The sequence below is a fragment of the Nannospalax galili genome, unplaced genomic scaffold (genome assembly GCF_000622305.1).
Source record: "Nannospalax galili isolate Female #2095 unplaced genomic scaffold, S.galili_v1.0 scaffold217, whole genome shotgun sequence".
In the NCBI taxonomy this organism is placed as follows: domain Eukaryota; kingdom Metazoa; phylum Chordata; class Mammalia; order Rodentia; family Spalacidae; genus Nannospalax; species Nannospalax galili.
The window spans coordinates 1,220,655-1,240,347 of NW_008340643.1; the positions used below are offsets into that span (position 1 = coordinate 1,220,655).

The 19,693-nt window shown below is 43.9% G+C and overlaps 1 protein-coding gene across 1 annotated transcript in view; it reads right to left on the bottom strand.

The window, feature by feature from the left end:
- Positions 1-19,693, bottom strand: part of Map3k15 (mitogen-activated protein kinase kinase kinase 15) — a 139,080-nt gene that overhangs the window by 3,544 nt on the left and 115,843 nt on the right. The window contains exons 19-25 of the mRNA XM_029564781.1: positions 8,386-8,543; positions 5,197-5,380; positions 4,046-4,211; positions 3,326-3,503; positions 2,399-2,584; positions 1,730-1,835; positions 805-1,018 (exon numbers count right to left, since the gene is read on the bottom strand). Of these exons, the coding sequence (XP_029420641.1) occupies positions 805-1,018; positions 1,730-1,835; positions 2,399-2,584; positions 3,326-3,503; positions 4,046-4,211; positions 5,197-5,380; positions 8,386-8,543 (1,192 nt within the window). The remainder of the gene's footprint in view (positions 1-804; positions 1,019-1,729; positions 1,836-2,398; positions 2,585-3,325; positions 3,504-4,045; positions 4,212-5,196; positions 5,381-8,385; positions 8,544-19,693) is intronic.

Consider the following 19,693-nt stretch of genomic DNA (forward strand, 5'->3'; position numbering starts at 1 on the left):
CCCCATTATGTTAGCATTGCTAATGATAAGAAAGCCAACAGTACATCATTTGGAACAGGCGCCTACTAGTTTCTTGTAGTTGTGGACATTTTTAAAGAGGTTATTGATAATATGATTCTCCAGAGCAGAGGGGAATTGTAACAAAACAGTAGTGCGCTTGGGAGAACATTATGGCAGTTCCAAGGTCCCCGGGTTGATAAGGCAATCTACTAATGCCTGCCTAGGGATTATAATTAGTGATCGGGAAGTTTTTTAGGGGAGAGTTGTAGGATACACCCCCACCCCAAAGGCTACAGCTATCCACTGCTGGGACACATGCCCCATCGTGTTGAACACAAGACTCAGATACTGATACTTTTGGTATGGTAGATGTCTCTGTGATCTGTTGCAGGGCTCTGTACGTCTGGTTTCTGGCATTACAAGAAGGAAGGCCTGGGCTAGAGAGATGGCTCAGTGGTTAAGAGTAGTGGCTGTTCTTGCAGAAGACCCAGGTTCAAATCCCAGCACCCACATGATGGCTAACAACCATCCGTAATTCCAGTAGCAGAGGATCCAACATCCTCTTCTGTCCTCTGCGGGAATTGCATGACATGAGTGCACTTATACACAGGCATAATACTCATAAAAATGTTTTAAAGGGCCTTCTAGCTCCCCTGCTAATGCGGCAGATGCACCCTTGCCCAGTTCATTGACAGTGACATATGTTTTTCTGAGTCGTGGGTAAAGTTTTCAACAACCAATGGGTCCTGGTGGTTCAGGCCACTGTTCACCCCTGATCCAGGTAGTTGGGTGGGACAGCCTTACCTGTTGGTCTCTTGCCTGAGATTGCTCAGTTGGAGGCTCAGGTGCTGCTGGTGCTGCTGGCCCTCCTGCAGAGCCATCAAGCCAGGTCTGTTGCCTCTGGGTATCATGTGCTCTTCTCTGTTGGGCAGGTCTATTAGGGGACAGTCCCTTTCCTCTTCTATGACCTTATCTACCCCTTCAGTCTCAGAGGCAGGCTCAAAGTGGGCTTGGAGCTCTATAAAAACACAGATGAAGGTATCAAACTAGCATTTCAGTGGAGCCAAGGCAATTCAGTGCAATGCATCATGAGGGGATTACTGACTTTACAAGAGGAAACAATTGGGTTCTCTGTAGTGTAAGCATGCTCATCTCCAGTTTACATATAAAGTACCACAGAAGGAGAAGCAACTTGACCATTAAGCTGCTCTAACATTTCAAAAAGAGGTGTACAGAAGCCCAAGATTGTGGCTAGGGGCATAGCTCAGAGGTACTGCATGAACTTTAGCAGGCATGAGGCCCCGAGTTTGACTCTTAGAATAAATGTGCATATACATAAGCACACATACCAAGACCAGTTTCTGTGAGAGGATGATTCTAAGAGAACAAACAGCCAATTAATTATCAACTGATAAAGGCTCGGTGAGCATGCACACTGAAGTAGCTGTGTAAGCACTGGAGGCTCCCTGCCTTCAAACATTGACTCCCTGTTAAGATCAGAAGGATAATCTGTACACAGTCACTTCATTATGCCTACAGGGCAGGTAAATGGGCACCATGAGATGCTATCATAGACTATTAGCCCCAGAAAGATCTATGACAGCATCTACTTAACTGCAGGCAACTATAAAGCTGACAAGGCAAAAGTAGCAATGGTTGAATGCAGAGGATAGTGTTGGTCTGTTCCACAGCCTGAAGCTTCGCTTCGCTGTAAGACGAGGTCACCTACCTGGGGTGAGAATGGTGACCGCAGCCTGCACTGCTCTGCGGATGATGTTGTCCATTGCAAACATCCAATGTGGCCTGATCAAGTGGTTTCTCAAAATTTTATTTACCTAAAAAAATCACAGAAGTCCATATGTCTATTCTGTTGCACTTTAAGAAATAAAAGTTCCTGCTAGTTCTAATTTGCTTCTCCCTCTGACATGATGTATTAGCTATGCTGCCCTGATTTCTGCCTGACATATTTCTTCTGAATGAATTTTCCTCTAGGTAAACGCTAAGTCATGTTGAGATCAAAAAGATGAATACAGCAATGGGATCAACCTCACTGGGCTTCTTGATTACTTATTCAAGGGATCTGTGAATTGAGCATCTGTGAAATGAAAGACTGTATTGGGAGCATGTGATACCAGATGAACGAGACCTGTTTTGGGTTCTGGAGTAACCTCATCTAGGCAGGCACAAGAACATACCCACTGTGCTGGCAGATGCCTTGTTACCATGTCCTAGACATGCTCTTTGTGGCCAAATGCAATTGGTCTATTAGTGTTTAAGAGAGAGTTGCTGAAATTCAGGATTCAGGTTGTAAATAGGTAGGAAGGGCTGGGAGCTACAGAAGAAAATGCTGACTGAACTCTAGTTTCACTTGTTCTCTAGGACAGGATAGCGCACTCACAGCATCCTGGAATCCAAACAGGATCAGGTGAATCTGATGGATGGATGAGCTGTCAAAGTCCAGATCCACCTTTAGTTTTGATATTGTGGCTGCCATCACCCTGTGCTCTGGGAAGCGGATGAAATCCCTCAGAATTCCAATTATCTGCTTGATGTGGCCATCTGAGAGAAGCAACTCTTCTGAGCTCTGAGAAAGAGGGATAGAAAACTCAAATAGTAGGAAACTAGAATGTGTTTGCTAATTAACTGTGGGAACTCCCAGAGAAAAGGGGTCTCTTCCTGTATCCCTTCCATGTCCATCCTTGTCTTCTGGTTCCTCCTCCCTGATGAGTCGGTGGCCTTACAGCCTCAGCACTAACCTCTTGAGAAAAAATGGTTCTGCCTTCTTTGACCACTCCATAGGACCCTCATCAGTGGGCCTTCTAGGAAGGCATAGTTCACAAGACAAAACCTTCAAAACCTTCCCGTGCAAAATAAAGGCAGAAGGATCAGTTTGCCACTAGTGTGACCTACTTAAAACTCCCTTTTCCTCCATTATCATTCTCCCTAAAGTGGCTGTTCGCTTGGCTTCTGCGTGGAGGTCCAGAATGTCCTAGAAGGTGAGAGGAGGCCAGAGGCTGCTGAGAACTCTTGCACCTTCCAGGGCTCCTGGCTGCCATCTGGCTTGTTTTCCACCAGGAGGCAGCATCAACCTACCAGTCATTGCCAGAGGCACTGCGTACTCAGCCAACTTTCTGCCAAGTTTCCCTTTGGATTTCATTGGGAAAGGAAAGGATGATGGAAAGACAGTGATAGGAGATACAGTGATCAGTACAACTATGCCAGTGTTTCAGGGTGCAGGGAGCCCTGCTGTCCCTGTTTATACCTGCTGAAGACTTGGACTAGGCAGAGGGGTGGGATTATCAGATGCCCTCCCTGGAGCCTGTACCTGGACCACACACTCCTGCAAGTTGGAAGCCACTTGATCCTGTTCTTCCCAAAGGATTTTGTACAGAATGGCCCTGTGCTCACTCTCCTTGCGCAGCAGGAAGAGGCCTGGGTCCCTGTCCTCTGGGAATGAGGAGGCTGTGCTCCGGTCTTCTAAGGCAGAGCTCTCATCTGGGACACTGTGGACAAACACATGCAACCATCCGTGTGTGTGTGTGCCTGTGAAGTTAGCACATTCTGCTGTGGGTGAGGGGCTGAGAGGAATGCACTGCCGTCTCCAGGCTCCAGAAGAGGAACTTGTAGGAGTGCTGGTGGGCAAGACATGCGGTGTCCCCCCTCCTTGACTCTCCCATGGGCACCCGTGGTAGGGGGGAGGAGAAAAAGAGGAAAGGGAACCAAAAAGTGGGGTGGGAGGTGTGGAAGGGAGGGAGGTAAGAGGGAGAGAAATACTAGAGGAAGAGGGGGACCAGCAGAGAGGGTGAGGGGAGGAGCAGACAGGAAGAGGGAGGGAGGAAGAAGAGAGACAGGAGAAGCGAAAGGCTAGGAAACAAGGTGCACTAAGTCAAAAGGAAGTGTCCCCTTGGCCACCCTGCTGCACTGCCAAAAGGAGGCAAAAGCCCTTCCCAGCTGCCTGGTTGTGACCCAGCAGGTATTCTGCCACTGAGGAACACCAGCAGTCCTCAGAGGACCACAGCAGAAGGACAAGGGACACCGACAGTACCTGAGAAGGTGGCTGAACTGATGCTTAGGGGCCTGGACCTTCTCAAAGAATGCTTCAGGCTGGGCATCAGAATCTGGAGAAATGGAGCCATGCTCGCTGCTGCTGCTGCCCACTAAGTCACCTGATGAGGGCAGGCCGAGGGCACCAGTGCCACTCCGGACACCCTCTGTGGGAAGACAGAGAATGGGGAGGCTCAGAGAAGGGCCAGGTACCCACACAGGCTCGCTAAGCCTGCACTGCCTTAACCTGGTGGTAGTCACCTGGGGTGGGATCCTAGTGAAAAATGTAGGCTGGGCTGGACCTCACGGGATGCTGCCACAAGAAGACTAGGGTCTCTGCAGCAAGCTGGTGAGCCATACTGCCATAGCATCTGACCCACCCACTCACAACAGGAAGAGGACAAACAGCTTTCTTCTTAGAAACCAACATTGGTTCACTGACAGGACTTACTGCACCAGAAGTTGTCAGCTCAGATTCCGTAGCCTGCAGAACAGGTACCATATGCAGACTTCCCTAACATGCTTTTTTTTTAAAAAAAAAAATCAAGGCCAGGGGCTGGAGAGATGGCTCAGTGGTTAAGACTGTTCTTGCAGAAGACCTGGGTTCGAATCCCAGCACCCACATGGCAGCTAACAACTGTTGGTAACTCCAGTTCCAGGGGATCCGACAGCCTCTTCTGTTCTCTGTGGGCATTGCATGACAATGGGAGCACTTACCTACATGCAGGCATAACACTCATACACATAAAATTAAAACAAAAATCATAAAATATTTAAAATTAAGGACAGGATCAACACAAGTTGACAGGCCAAACTCCAGAAATGAATGAAGTACAGGGCTTTGCATGCGGGAAAGGCATATAACCTCAAGCAGGGGACCTTTTGCCTTCCCCCTCTGCACACTCTCCAAAGAAGGACTTTAACCAAGTAGAGGAGGGGTGTCATAGTGACCTATGTTCCCTGTGCCTAATCAGGAGATAGACATTTGTTAGCTGGGTTTGTACCCCCTTCAAACATACTGCACCACCCTTGCTGTTCCTCACACAGAGGAGCCCAGCATGGGAAGTTCCATGCTCTAGGAGCCACTTCTCTATCTGAACAACACAAAAGTCCAATTCCTGGGGATTCCACCACCATCCAGGTAGGCCTCACCTGAGGGCTTGAAAGCAATTCGGTTCTTCTTGCCTTTGTTCACTTGTCTTAAGAACCCTTCTCTGAGTAGGTCAGCGGCAGTGACCCTTTTGTGAGGATCAGGCTCAAAACAGGATAAGATGAAGGCTCTGGCCTCAGCTGAAAGGGATTCTGGAATCTCAGGGTGGATCTTAAACATTCCCACCTGTGTTAATGGGAGAGGTAAGGACTTATGTCAGTGGGCCTTGAGTGAATTCAGGTACGTGTGTTTTTGATAGGAAGATCCCACATCTGCCATCCCATGAGGCGCTGGAGTATATGACCATGGTGATACTCATTTGTATAGATGGCCCTCTTGTTATGGGATATTTCTGTGCCTCTCATCCACAGATGGGGTCTATTTCCCCTGCCTTGGAGTCCTCGCTAGCTTCTCATGACCTTGTTTGACCAAGAGATTGTTGGGGAAGCACTATTGTGATGTTTTCAGGGCCAACACCTTAAGAGGCCTGGTAGACACTGCTTTTGCCTTTTTGGAGTCTGGCGACCGCCACATACCATGAAAAGAAAGCCAGGATGACAGGACTATGGAGAAAGTAGCCCAGCCTTCAGCCATTCAGAAGAGCCCTGTCAGATGATCCTGCCCCAGTGAGACCACTAGTTGGATGCACCCAATGAGTAAATGCAGGAAAGACCACTGCAGGACTTACAGTCAACTCAGAATGGTGAGGAACAGCTTTGCTTTAAGCCCAGAGTGTACTGGAGGTTTGTCACTCTATAAGAGATAACAACCAACAGTGACTTGGGCAGGAAAGCTTCCAGCTGAGAATATTCAAAGGTTGATACTGTTCTCAGACACAAAGACCCCAGGAGCATCACTTCCCCTCATACCTCTCAATCTCTCTCAATCCACAGCCCAGACTTCAGAAATATGCCACAAGGAAGCACAGCTTGAGGCTACTACCTCCCAGCGTCCACAGCAACCCCCAGCCTCTTCCCCATAGGGTATAATGCTGTGCTTTCTGGCTAGAATGTGCTAGGACAGGGTTGCTTTGGCATCCCTTCTAGTCAGCTAATCACTGTCCTGCTAAAGGCTGTCCCTTTGACCCACAGGGGAGCAAGAGTCTGTTCCCAGATGTCACCACATCTCATCATGACATGGGAATCTCATGAAAAATCTCACAGAACCTCTTCCTGAACAACTGTGCTCATTAGAGTGGCTCTCGAGCCTTTTAAGGAGTTATCTTAAAATCCATGGTTTTCCCTCTATCTTTTTCAAGTCTACTTGGCAATTCAGAGGTAGAAGCCACTCTGTCTTCCATATCCATGTTCCTTGCCCACTCCTAGGCTGTCCAGAGGCTGGTTCAGACTCCCTTGATCCACTGCATGCGCACTGAAAACTATAGAGTCTTCCAGTTTTATCTACCCAAAGCCTTTGACCAAGTGGTATGTACATTCTCAGGACAGTATCCCTCATAGCTAGAATGGATGAACAGCTTAAGAGTTATAAATGCTAGATGGAATCCAATCACCAGGAAACACAGGGTGCATTACTGGCAGCAACCCTCACCTGAGCAATAGGGAAGAAACATTGGAAGTGCCCATTAGCAGCAGAATGAACAAAGGTAAAAATTCAGGATCTGAATCTAAAGTGGAAAGAGGTAGTTTCCCCTCTCTCAGAAAGAAAATGGCAAAGTGGGTAGCACCTGGCACCTTGCAAGGGCATCACTTTGCATGGTGGGGTGGGGTGCGGTTGAAACAGATTCTTGTGTATCTCATGCTGGCCTCACACTTACTGTGTAGCTGAGGACAGCCTTGAACTCCTGATCCTCCCACCTCCACCTCTCAAGAGCAGAGATTATAATAGGCAAGTGCCACCACACCTGTTGTAAGTACATCACTAAGAATGCTTTGCGGTGACCCTAAAGCTCCTACATTGGTTTGTTAGGGCTGTTCTGACAGTACCACAGACTAAGTGACTCACACAACAGTAAAGGATTCTCTTAAAGTTCTGAAGGCTGGAAGTCAGAGATCAAAGTCTTTGAGGGCCAGACTCCTTCTGACATGTAGGGAATTCCTCTTTACCTCTTCTGGTTTGTAGGCCATTTCTCCATTTCCAGACATGAAGATGCATCACCCCAACTCACTGCCTCCACATGACATTCTCTGCGCCCTCATGGTTATCTCTACATGTCTCTATGACCAAGTATATGTGTGTTTGCTTTTGAGAAAACATCTTACTAAGTTGCCCTGGCTTCTCCTGAATTTGTGATCCTGTTGTCTCAGCCTTCCAAGTGCTGGGACCTCTATGCCAAGATATCTCCTTCATATAAGGATACCTATCATGTTGCATTAGGGCCTACTCTACTGACCCCATTTTAACTTGGTTACCTCTGTAAAGATTCTGCTTACAAAATAAGGGCATGTTCTCAATTACTGGGGCTAGAGCTTCCACATATCATTTTAGGTTACACAAACATAATTGTCCCCTTTGTGTAAAAATAATTCTTTTTTTAAGGCGCAGCATAATAGAAGTTCCTTGGATTTTTTTCTGGAGGATTCTAGAACCCCAGATAACACAGGTGACATTTATAAAATAAAAACTTACTTTATATGCCACTGAAAAAGTCAATACAGTTTCCAAGAGTTTGCACAGCTAATTAGCTAAGTAAAAACAGGAGACAGGAAGATCAGGAGAGTTACTTATACACTATGGACGAATTCACAAAGTTGTACCTGTCAGCTGGGCTTCCTAAGATTCACAGGAAGTCAATAGATCAGAGAGTAGACAGCATGTTTTCCTAGCACCAGCCATTCTAGATTCCAAGGCCTGTGATGGAAGCTTGCAGGTATGTATGATCATCAGTGGACCCAAATGGGTCCATTGTAGTCATCAGTGTGCTGAGGGCAAGTCATTGCTGTCTTCCAGCCCTTGCATTCCATTCAGGGTTCTATTGTAGTTGAAGGGTCAGAAGACTCTTGATTTGGTATCTTGGCTTTGGAGCTATCCTGGCAGCTGATGTGGAGGTGGCAAGCTGTGAGAAGCCTCTGCAGGGGCCCAATCACGATGAGAACAGTGATGGCACCCAGAATACAGAACACTCAAGAGCCTACTGAACATCCTGTACTTACTTCAGTGACAGAATCCTGCACTTCACATCTGGAAGTTTTGCCCCAACATCTAAACCACTTAAATAAACAAAGCTATTTTACCTTGAACATTGCTGCTTGTGGCTCACCAAGCTCATGGAATGGAGGCCGGCTGGTAGCCATCTCAATGATGGTGCAGCCCAGAGACCAGATATCAGCTGGGGCACCATATCCACGAGGTCCTTGATCAATTATCTCAGGTGCCATGTACTGCAGAGTGCCTATATGGAAAGCAAATGAACAGTGACTTGGGGAAGCCATATTGCTTAAAACTGAAATGGACCATTAGTACATAAGTGAGTGGATTTAAGTGCTTCATTAATGGTAGACAGAGCCTTCTCTCATGCATAAATCCTTTGGTTGCATCATTTTTTTTTTAACCAGAGACATGCAATACGCCTTCCTTTATCATGAGTCATATCGAAAGAGGATTATTTAGCCCCTCAAAGGATAACTGAGTCCAACTCAGTAAGCATGTTTTAATGCATGCCAAATACAAGGAAAGTAGAATAGGAGAAACAGGCTGATCACAGGGAACTGCCTGGTGGAGGAGACAGGCACAATCGTCAACAGCAGTTGTGGTCAAATGCAGTGACATAATAGAGGCCACCACAGAGGGCTGCACAAATTTGGATGAATAAATACTCTTGAATAGTCCGAATAGGAGAAATTATCAATGTGTCAATTCTGGTCTCTGACACACAAATGACAAGATTAGGCATATGAGAGTTATTGGGGAGAAGGTGTATGAAGAGTGAAGGGGAAGAGGGCAGGACACTGCCAGACTGCAGTGCAGGTCTAATCCCTTGAAAGAAGAATGGGCAAGAATCAGTCAGGCGGGAGGTGTCTCACAGGGCACTGCTGTGAGATGGCCACAGGGGAGTCCCCAGCCCAAATCTCCCTACTGGAGGAGATGCACCTCTGCCAGGATCAGTAATTGTCAGGGAGCAGCCTGGGTACAGCATGACCTTGCACAATCATCATTCAAAAGAGCAGCAGCTCATGCTGTCACTGAAGTAGGTTTCTGTTAAGATGATCAAAGAGGTGGACAAAAGGACAGGAGGTAAAGGGAAGAGCTGAGCAAAACTCGAGCATGTAGTCAAGGGAACAGCAAGTGATGCTTGACCTGGGGCAAGGCGAAAAAAGGTGGCAAGGGCACAGCCCAGAGGGAAAGCTATATGTTCTGAAGGCTCTGACCATTGGACTTTGTCCTATGGGTCATAAACCACTAGTGGTTGCCATGGGAAACTGGTTACCAGAGATGGAAACAGAAAAGTGATTATTAAAACACATGGGTGGAGGTTGAGGGAGGTCAATCAAGGGTTTAGGGAGAAAAATCTTTGATTTTTCCTTAAAATTAGGCACGAGAAAAAAAGCCAAGGGGAAATGTGGAAATGATATCAGCAGATGCTACAAGCTAGCACGGAAGTTTAGAACAAATAAGCAAACTTAGAGATAATCTTAGTTAAGGCATGAGTACTGATGTCCAGAAATATAGAAGGGTCTATAATACAACCAAAGCAGGTTTCCTGAGTTTCATCAATGAAAATGAAGGTTCATCAGTTTAAAAACACAGTTTGGAGAAGCTACTACATTCCTTTCTTGAAGATTCGAGGTGTCAGCGGTTTCCTTTCATATAAAATATCAATTAATTAATTGAGATAATGTCTTACTTTACAACCCAGGGAGGCTTAGGACTCACTTTGTAGTCCAGATTAACTTTCCTTAATTATCATGCCTCAGCCTCCTGAGTACTGGGATTGCAGGTATGAACCACCATGTCTGGAATGTATTCATACATTCATTCATTCATCCAGACAGTGTCTCATTACATAGCCCAGCCTAGCCTGGAACTCACTATTTAGCCCAGGCTGACTTCAAACTCATAGTGACCCTCCTTCCTCAAGCTCCCAAGTGCTGGGATTACAGATGTATACCACCGTGCCCAGTTTCCTACAAACATTTAAAAGACTGTAGGACATCTGTGACTAATAGAATGTTTTTCAGTAATAGAAATGAATTCTGAGCAGTTCAATATGGGACCATTAGCTATATATGACTATTAGGTTGCTGAAATGTGGCTAGTGAGACCAAAAATAAATGAATTTTAATTTTGTTGTTGTTTTGAGACAAAGTTTCCCTGTAGCTCAGGCTGGCCTAGAACTCCATATATAGACCAGGCTGGCCTTACTCTCACAGATATCCACCCACCTCTGCTTCCTGAGTGCTAGGATTAAAAGTGTGTACCACCATGCCCAGCCCAATTTTCAATTATTTTAATTTAGCTTCAACAAACTTAAAGTTAAATATTAATCAAGCTGCATTAGTGAACACAACAGATCAGTAGAACACAAATAAAAGCTTTGATCTCCAGAGCCTAAAACCACGGGAGAAACTATTCAGTCAGTTGCAAAGTTGGGCAAGACAGAAGTGCATCTTATGTGTACTTGATGCACTGTGAAGAAATCCCAGCACCCCAGGAAGGAAACTTCCGGTGTGACAATATCCCCTCCGGACTGTTGCTTCTGTGAAAAAGAGGGAGTGGTGCTGGCAGGGAATGTACCTTCTAATGGATTTATAAATAATTAAAGAAGGAATTAACACTGTACTGTCTATTAAGCTATCATCCCTAGCTTTGCTCTATGATGCTGGGCCTGGGATCCCCATTTCTGCTTTGCATGCTGCTCCATGTTAGTCTCTGCAACTAGGCAGCACCAGAGAAGCCCTGGAAGGATAGAGGGGGACTTGCTCTGTTCTCTCTCTCTGTTCCTGTGAGCAGGCTTTGCTGTGGACCCTCAGTTGGCTCTAATATCCAGCTTTGTCACCTCTACACTCCAAGAACCAGCATCTTGCCCCTCAGAGGTACTTGCTCCAGCCTAGGGATATTCCTTCCTCAAAGTTCTGATCCTGCCTTACCATATGTGCAGTCCCACACTTGCAAAGCTCCTTCTGATATCTCAGAGCCTTCTTTCTAACCTTTTCAGTTTCATTACTCAGAGAAAGTTCTATTAAATTCTCTCTGTGAAAACAATCAGGGTAATTTATATTTTTGACTGGCCCACAGCTAATACACTTTAAAAAATATATACATATATATGTATGTATTCATATTAATTATTGGTATGTATTCATTGTACATAGTGATGGGTTTCATAAGGACATTTTAATGCAATTACATCATGTACTTGACCTATATTCATACTCTCCAATTTTCTCCCGCCTCCTTTTCCTATTCCAATTTATTCTTCCAGACTGTCTGGCTTTTAATTTTGTGTAATATATAGATGTGATTTGTATATCTAGATAAGATACAAAATCCACAAGTGAGAGAAAACATGCATTTCTGTCTGAGTCTGACTTATTTTGCTTAATATGATGATCTCTAGCTGCATCCATTTTCCTGTAAATGATATAATTTCATTCTTATTTATATACAAAAGTTTTTAAAAGATTAAGAAATTGGGCTGGGGAGATGGTTCAGAAAATAAGAGCACTGGCTGCTCTTGCAGAGGACCTGGGTTTGATTCCAGCACCCACATGGAGGCTAACAACCATCCATAACTCCTGTTCCAGGGAATCTGATGTCCTCTTCTGACATCCGTGGGCATTGCACGATGCAGGTGCACATACATATATGAAGGCAAATAATAAAATATTTTAAACATTAAGAGAATAAATTTACATTATGCAGAAGTAGAAAATAGTATTAAACCAGACAGCAATGGTTAATTGATCTGGTTAAACGTCAACCTTAGAATAACTGTTTCACGAGTTGTTTTCCAAACAGCTTGTTATAAACTCGCAGCAATGGTGACAGCATGCACAAGTCCTATGTAAGCTCAAACCAGACAAAATACCAGCATAGACATGGGGAAGTTGGTAAGAAATTCCAATCCAAGGAACTTCTGCCAATTGATGGCTGCTGGGAGGGGGAAAGACAATGTCTTACAGGGATGGGACTCTTAGTGGGCCCAGTGGATGCACCCACACTCCCACACTGAAGGACATTTAGGGAGACAAATTAGACTCTGACTCTCTCTCTCTCTCTCTCTCTCTCTCTATATATATATATATATATATATATTAACTTGGATGGGGGCAGTGGGGGGAGGTGTGGATAGGGGAGAGGCTCTAAAGACAATCAAACTATATTATATGAAAATCGCCAAGATTTGAGGCTGGAGAGATGTCTCAGCAGTTAAGAACACTGGCTGTTCTTGCAGAAGACCCAGGTTCGAATCCCAGCACCCATATGGAAGCTAACAACTGTCCATAACTACAGTTCTAGGGGATCCGACAGCCTCTTTTGTCCTCCGCGGGGCATTGCACGACATGGTGCACTTGCCTACATGCAGGCAATACCTGCATACACATAAAATAAAAATAATAAATACAATTTTTTTTAAAAAAGAAAGAAAATCGCCAAGATTCAATTTAAAAACTGAAGCCCAAAAGGCTTGATGCTAAGACTTGGGAATGGCTTTACCTCATGCAACACATTATAGATGTTACAGTATGTTACATAGATGTTATAGCAGGTCAAGCCAAAAAAAAAAAAAAAAAGGCGATGGAGGCTAGCCTACTCTACATAGTGGTTCCAGGCCAGCTGGGGCTACAGGGAAACCCTGGGAGGACTGATTCTCTAGAATAGACTACCCCACCAGGGTCAACTGTGTTATTACCAGGGTCAACTGTGTTATTCACTCCACATGTGGTCCTGGGAATCCAGGCCTTGATGATGGAGCACTCCCATTCCCAGGCACCAAGAGGTTTTCCATTATTTTCCTATTACTCTTCTACAGCCCCATTATGCCTTCTCCTGTCCTCTAATTGAATGTCTAGAGATAAAAATCACAGTCTGGGAAGTTAAAAAAATAGAAAGTACTGTAATAACTAAACTGATATAATTCTCAAACTAAAAATATGTAATTATATTTTAGAATATAACCTCAATTCTATGTCTATAATAATTTTTAATATTATTTAACCTATACAAAGTTTTCAATGTAATCATGTTATCATTATTATTATTATTATTATTATTATTATTATTATATTTGGTCATTTTGAGACAGGGTCTCCCTATAGCCCTAGCTGGCCTAGAACTCACTATGTAGACCGGGCTGGCCTTAATTTCACAGAGATCCCTCTACCTCTCCCTCCCAAGTACTAGGATTAAAGACATAGGCCACTATGCCTGGCTCATGTTATTACTTAAATATAGCAGTGCTAATATTAAAAAAAAGAAAAGAAACAATGTCTTGGTGCCCAGGGCATAGATCAGTGTTTGTGTACTTTGGGCTCGGTCTGCCCAGTACTACCTAAAATAATCATTATGATCTCACATAGGGTCTAAGGGTGGGGATCCATAAGCAGCCAGCTGAGCAGGCAGGCTTGGTTGAGTCTCATGAGGCTGCAATCAAGATGTGGGCTGGGGCTGCATGATTTTTTTGAAGGCTAAACTAGGCCTGTTAGATCAACTTTCAAGCTCATTTGTTCAGCCTGGAATGAGCCTCTGCTTCAGTTTCTCATCACATGGAATCTTCCAGACAACTGCTCAAAACATGGCTTCTGTCAGAGAATGATCTGAGAGAAGGAAGTGGTGTGCTTTGCTGGTGTTTAGGACCCAGTCTCTTGGCCACACATCATCATTTCCATATATTCTATTGACTAGAAGTGAGTCACTAAATCCAGTCCACATCCAACCATCCTGGAGTCTGGTCTCCACATCTGACTTATGGTCAGTATTTGATGACCTATAAAGAATTTCCATATGGTATTATCCATTTGACTTTCACAACTCTATAAGGCTAGGCAAAGGGGGGGGCATATGATGTTATTCCAATTTTACACAGGAGGAAACAGGTTCAGAGAAATTGAAAAGAGTTGCTGAAGCTAGAACCAGGTCTTCTGCATCCAAATTCAGAACTGAACATCATTTATCTATAGAATAAAGCAAGGGGGACGTACTGCTGAAGAAAAAGCTATCTGACACAAAGGTTTCAAAGCCATAATGTACTCTCCTTTCCATATACCTGGAAGACACAGAGCAATGGTGGTAGAAACCTGGGCACTCCATTTTCTTCATTACCATAGTCTCAGGGTAACTATCTGCTCAGCTGCAACAGCCAACAAAGAGAGGTGGAACCACACAAGAGCTTCAGATAGAGGAACATCCCAAGTGGTATGTTTGTATGGGGTATATATCAGCTTTACCAAAGTTAGACTCTGGAGAAAACCACGTGAAGAAGGTACTGTGGTGCATTTGAAAATTGCCATGTCAAATTAACATACCCAGGTTGAGGGACCCTCTATTGTGGAACTGCCTCCATTGGACTGGCTATGGCCACATCTGTGGGGCATTTTCTTGATTGTTGAGTGATGTGGTAGGGCCTGGCTCACTATGGGCAGTGCCACTCCTGAGCAGGTGGTTCTGTGTTGTAGAAGAAAGAGGGTTGAGCAGGGGCCAGGGGAGCAAGCCAGTAGGCAGTGTTCCTCCACAGCCTATGCTCCAGCCCCTTCCTCCATATTCCTGCCATGAGTTCCTAGCTTGGGCTCCCTCAGTGATGAACTGTGACCCAGGAGATATAAGCCAAATAAACCCTTTCCTCCACAAGTTGATACTGGTCAGAGTGTTTTGTCACAAGAAATTCAAAGCAAATGAGAACACCTTGCATCTAGCTTTCTTTAGAGCCTCACAGCCTCCCTAAATTTCTTCCAAAAAGTAATCCATTCCACTGGTCATTGGATTGGAAGACATCTCAAACATCTACCCGGGGATAGTGGTATAAAATTCACAACACGGGGCTGACCTGGCACCTTTGAGATATAAACTCCATTGGGAGTTTCCAGGCAGTTGTCAAAACAGGATTTTTAAATTCTCAGCAAAGAAAACACGTAAGGCACCAAGCAACAATCTAGATAGTAGGAGAAGGCATGAAAGGAACCACAAGTACATATTTTCTAAGGGAGTCTCAGACTCTTGGGTACATAAGTTTGGGTCCCTTGCTCAGGAGCCTCTTATCCAAAGCAAGGGGTTCAAGGATTGAGAGAGGAAAAAAATGGATGTGAGGTGGGCACTGAAGGCAGCTTCTTTTGACAACCGTGCTGGACCGTCTACCCCCTCTCAAATTAGAGGAATGAGATTGAGGCAGTTTCCAAAGGATCTGTGCCCATGGCAGCTCAAGCAGTTCAATATCTATTCGGGATTCTACCACTTGAAAGGAGGTTATACATGTTTGTATCTGCATAAGCCCTGTGAAATTTTGTTAGTGTCCAAAGTTTCAAATCTTAATGACAGTGAAAAGAGAAGTACAGTACAGCCTCCCATGGTTGTGGGGACTGCCCTAGTCATGCTGCCTAAGTGATGGGCCTTACAGAAGATACCACTTCTTCCCAAACCAAAGCCTTCAAGCCACTAAGAGTTTGATATCACATGTGCCTACTAAATAACTCGCATAGGGTATAGGTTTCTGAGGGAGCAAAAGTATGAACAGGTACTTTAAGATCTGGTGATACTACCACATTCTCTCAGTGATGAATTGAAGGTAACATGAACCTCAGATGCCAGAAGTGGGGCCACTTATGGTTTGGGGTCTTTTTCAAACCCCTATGGAAACTCTTCCAGAGCCTGAATGCCTCCATGGAAAGAGAAAGAGCAGTGGACACAATCTGAGGGATAAACAGTAGGTGAGGTTCAAGGAACACTCAGCAAAGGCCAGCCCAGGCACCTACCTGCCCATGACATCAGGGTTACATTTAGAGGGATCCATCAAGAGAAATGAATAGCAAACACAAGACCCCAGAGCACACGAAGCCAGTTTACAATGTTGGTAATAAAGAGACAACCTGCTGATCTCCTTGCCTCGCCTTCTTGCAGTCACTGACTTGGGAAACAGGTGGTATAGAAGCAAACACTTGGCAAAGTAGAGATTCCTGCCTGACGATGCAGCTGACAGGGAGAAGGGCAAGGAGTTGGCACTGTGAGTGAGGAGCAGAAAAATGGTAAGTACATGAACCCACACCTTTTCTTTCACCCAATTCAGCCTGTTTGCTCCTTCAAGTGCCATTATGACCCTGTCATCTAAAGTGGCTGGAAATGTCATGGGACAAGACCACTGCTCTGGACAGTAGGAGACAAAGAAGGCTTATGATGACACCTTTTGTGTCCTACACGTTCAATATTTTAGTTCCATCTGGAAACTCAGTTTTCTCAAAGGCAGCTTCCAACTCTAAAAGCCTATGTCTAAATGCAAATGAGTATTGTATTTATTTAATTAACAAATACTTCAATTTCATTTGCCATGATCCAGGTACCAATCAAAGCAGTTCATCAATATTAATCCAGGCCATTCTTTAAAACCCTATAAGGTAGGTATTATGAGGATTTCCATTTTAGTCAAGGAAAAACCAGAAGCATATAGACAGTAAATCATATGCCTGAGAGGATACAGGTAGCACATGGTTGAGCCAAGAATTGAAACTGCTGATCCTTCATTCAAGATGTCCATAGTCATAGATCAGAACTGAGTTCCTTCCTGGATTCTACTCCTAAGAATGGATGTAAGAGGGATGAAAGCATAACCACACAAAGGGTCATATATGAATGACCACAGAAGTACCTATATCATCCATATCATGGAGAACTATTCAGTGGAAAAGGAGTGAAGGCCTGGTACATGCCACAGCATACATGAGCCCCGAAAGCATACCACTAAGTGAAGGAGGTTAAACAAAAAACTATGTATCATAGCATTCCAAGGGTATGAAATACCCCAAACACAAAAATCTTTATACATACAAAGTTAATCCAATGATTGTCTGGGATTGAAGCAGGGACTGCAAATGGGGAATGGGGATATTTGGGGGGAGATAGTTCAAAAATAGGGTTGTGGGGCTGGGCATGATGGCACATACCTTTAATCCCAGCATCGGGAGGCAGAGGCAGAGGCAGAGGCAAAGACAGAGGCAGAGGCAGGTGAATCTCACAGAGTTCCAGGCCACCTGGGACTATCGGGAGACCCTGTCTCAAAAAATGGGATTCTGAAAGTGGCTACATACTTTGATAAGTTTACAAAAATTCATTGAATTGTGTTTTATCATTTTAAATAACAAAATTTGTTTATGTATTTTTATTTTATGTGTGTGAATCTTTTGCCTGCATGTATGTAAGTGCACCTATGCATGCAGCACCCACAGAGGCCAGAAGAGGTTGTTGGATCCCCTGGAACTGGAATTATGGATAGTTGTTAACTTCCATGTGGGTGGTGAGAACAAAACCTGGGTCCTCTGCAAGAGCAGCCAGTGCTCTTAACTGCTGAGCCATCGGGCACTCTTGAATTGTACATCTTAAATGGGTGGTTTAATGACATGTAAGTTATACCTCAATAAATCTGTTCCCAAGTCTAAATATTGTAACACTGATTTATTGGATATACTGAGAGAGAGAATACCATTATTGCTCTTGGTAACTACTTTTTATTTTGTTATAAATTTTCTAATAACATTTTTTTAAAATATGTTAAAACTACAACAAGAGAAGATGACTGGGTGTGTGGTTCAGTGGCCGAGCATTAGCACAGCATGCACAAGGTCCCGGTTCCATTTCCAACACCACCACTAAAAATGCTGTTGTAATTGATTCATTATACCTATGAGAAAAAGCCTTTCATAGGAACACAGGAGGGGAGCGATCCAGCCAAAGCAATCACCTGAAACAATTGGTTCTACCAAGGCGTAGTCAGTCTCAGAGCATCTATGAGGAAAAGTTCCACCATTAGCTACCAGATCCAGAGTTCTGTACCAGCCAGCTGAGACTTCTTTTCTACTGTCTTCAAAAAGTAATTACATGCAGGAGAATTTCCTAACCAAAATGAGATCCTTTCTTTATTATCCCCTAAACACCCGTGCATTATTTTGCAATGCAAAATTCATGGCTCCTTAAGCCAATTACTTGGGAAATGTGATATGACAAAATGAATTATACATGTGTTTTCTTTGTGAATGTTTTTCTTCTCAGGGATGCTAATTATGAGATAAGTTGTTGGGGGTTTTATGGTTTTGAAATAACTCCTTGTCACATCGGAGCCCCTCTTGCTATGTTTTGCCAAGCTAATTGGTGGCTTCCAAAGAGTAAGATATAAGTCATTTCCAGTTAGAGTTGTAAAATGCTGAGGGGGGAAGGGTTAATCATATATACATACTCATTTATAAATATATGTATGTTTATAACAAACAATGAAGATTCAACACACTCTTTATGTGGAGGACTCTACCTGGTGTGGCCCCATCCCATTTTCAGATATGTACTTCTGGCCTTACAACTAAAAAGTTGTTTTGACACATTAAAATTCCCTTTGATGGGGAAAGTGTCTTAACTGTGGGCATCCAGGGACTAACACACAACAATTCTGTTATTGAAGCAATGTCCTTTAAAACTGAGACAGTATTTACCAAAAGTAAGATCCAATTTGTCCATTCTACAACTTTGGTCATTCAAGGACAGAGAACAGTCACCTGCCATCTATACTTTATTTCAGAACTATAAGATTATGAGAGCTATTTCATAGTTCTATCAAGCAAGACCTTTATGATCTTTATATTGCTCCTTAGGAGACCACAAACTTTTACTTATTAAAAATAAGCACTTCTTTCCAAGGATCAAAGTTCTAGCTATAGTTGCTTTTAAGCAGGAATTTCAAAAAGCCGCAGGTAGCTTTTGGGCAGCCTTGTACCTACTGGTTTGGTAAATGGAAAACCAGCTGGTAATTTATATCACCCTTTGAATCCAGTTCCTGTCAACACTCAGAGTGTTTCATCACCAACATGTGGAAAAGAAGATGCCCACATAAAATAACCTATTTCCCAAGAAGAATTAGCCTCCTTTGGAAACAATCATATCAAAATACCAAGTGCCAGAAGTCACTAAAGTAAAGAGCTATTATTTATTTATTTTTATTTATATTTTGGTCTTTTTGAGACAGGGTCTCCCTGTAGCCACAGCTGTCCTGGAACTCACTATGCAGACCAGGCTGGCCTTGAACTCACAGACATCCACCTGCCTCTGCCTCCCCTTTTTTATGATAGACCAATAAAATGCTGTAATAAGTTACACAAAATTATTCATGATTTTAACCAGCATGCTGCCAACTGTTATGACATACTGCCATTTTACTGACTAGGTAAGACTCCTTAGGAGACCAAGCAGAGGCCTTTGTCTATCCAGCTTGTGCAAGGCCACGAAGAAAGTAGTGTAATCTTGGTGCCACAAACAGCTGGCGAAGTATGTCACTGTAACAAGGTTAAAATACTTTAACGTCAAAGGAAATCCATCACCTACTTTAAGAATCAACTGCCACCCTGTGCCAAGAAG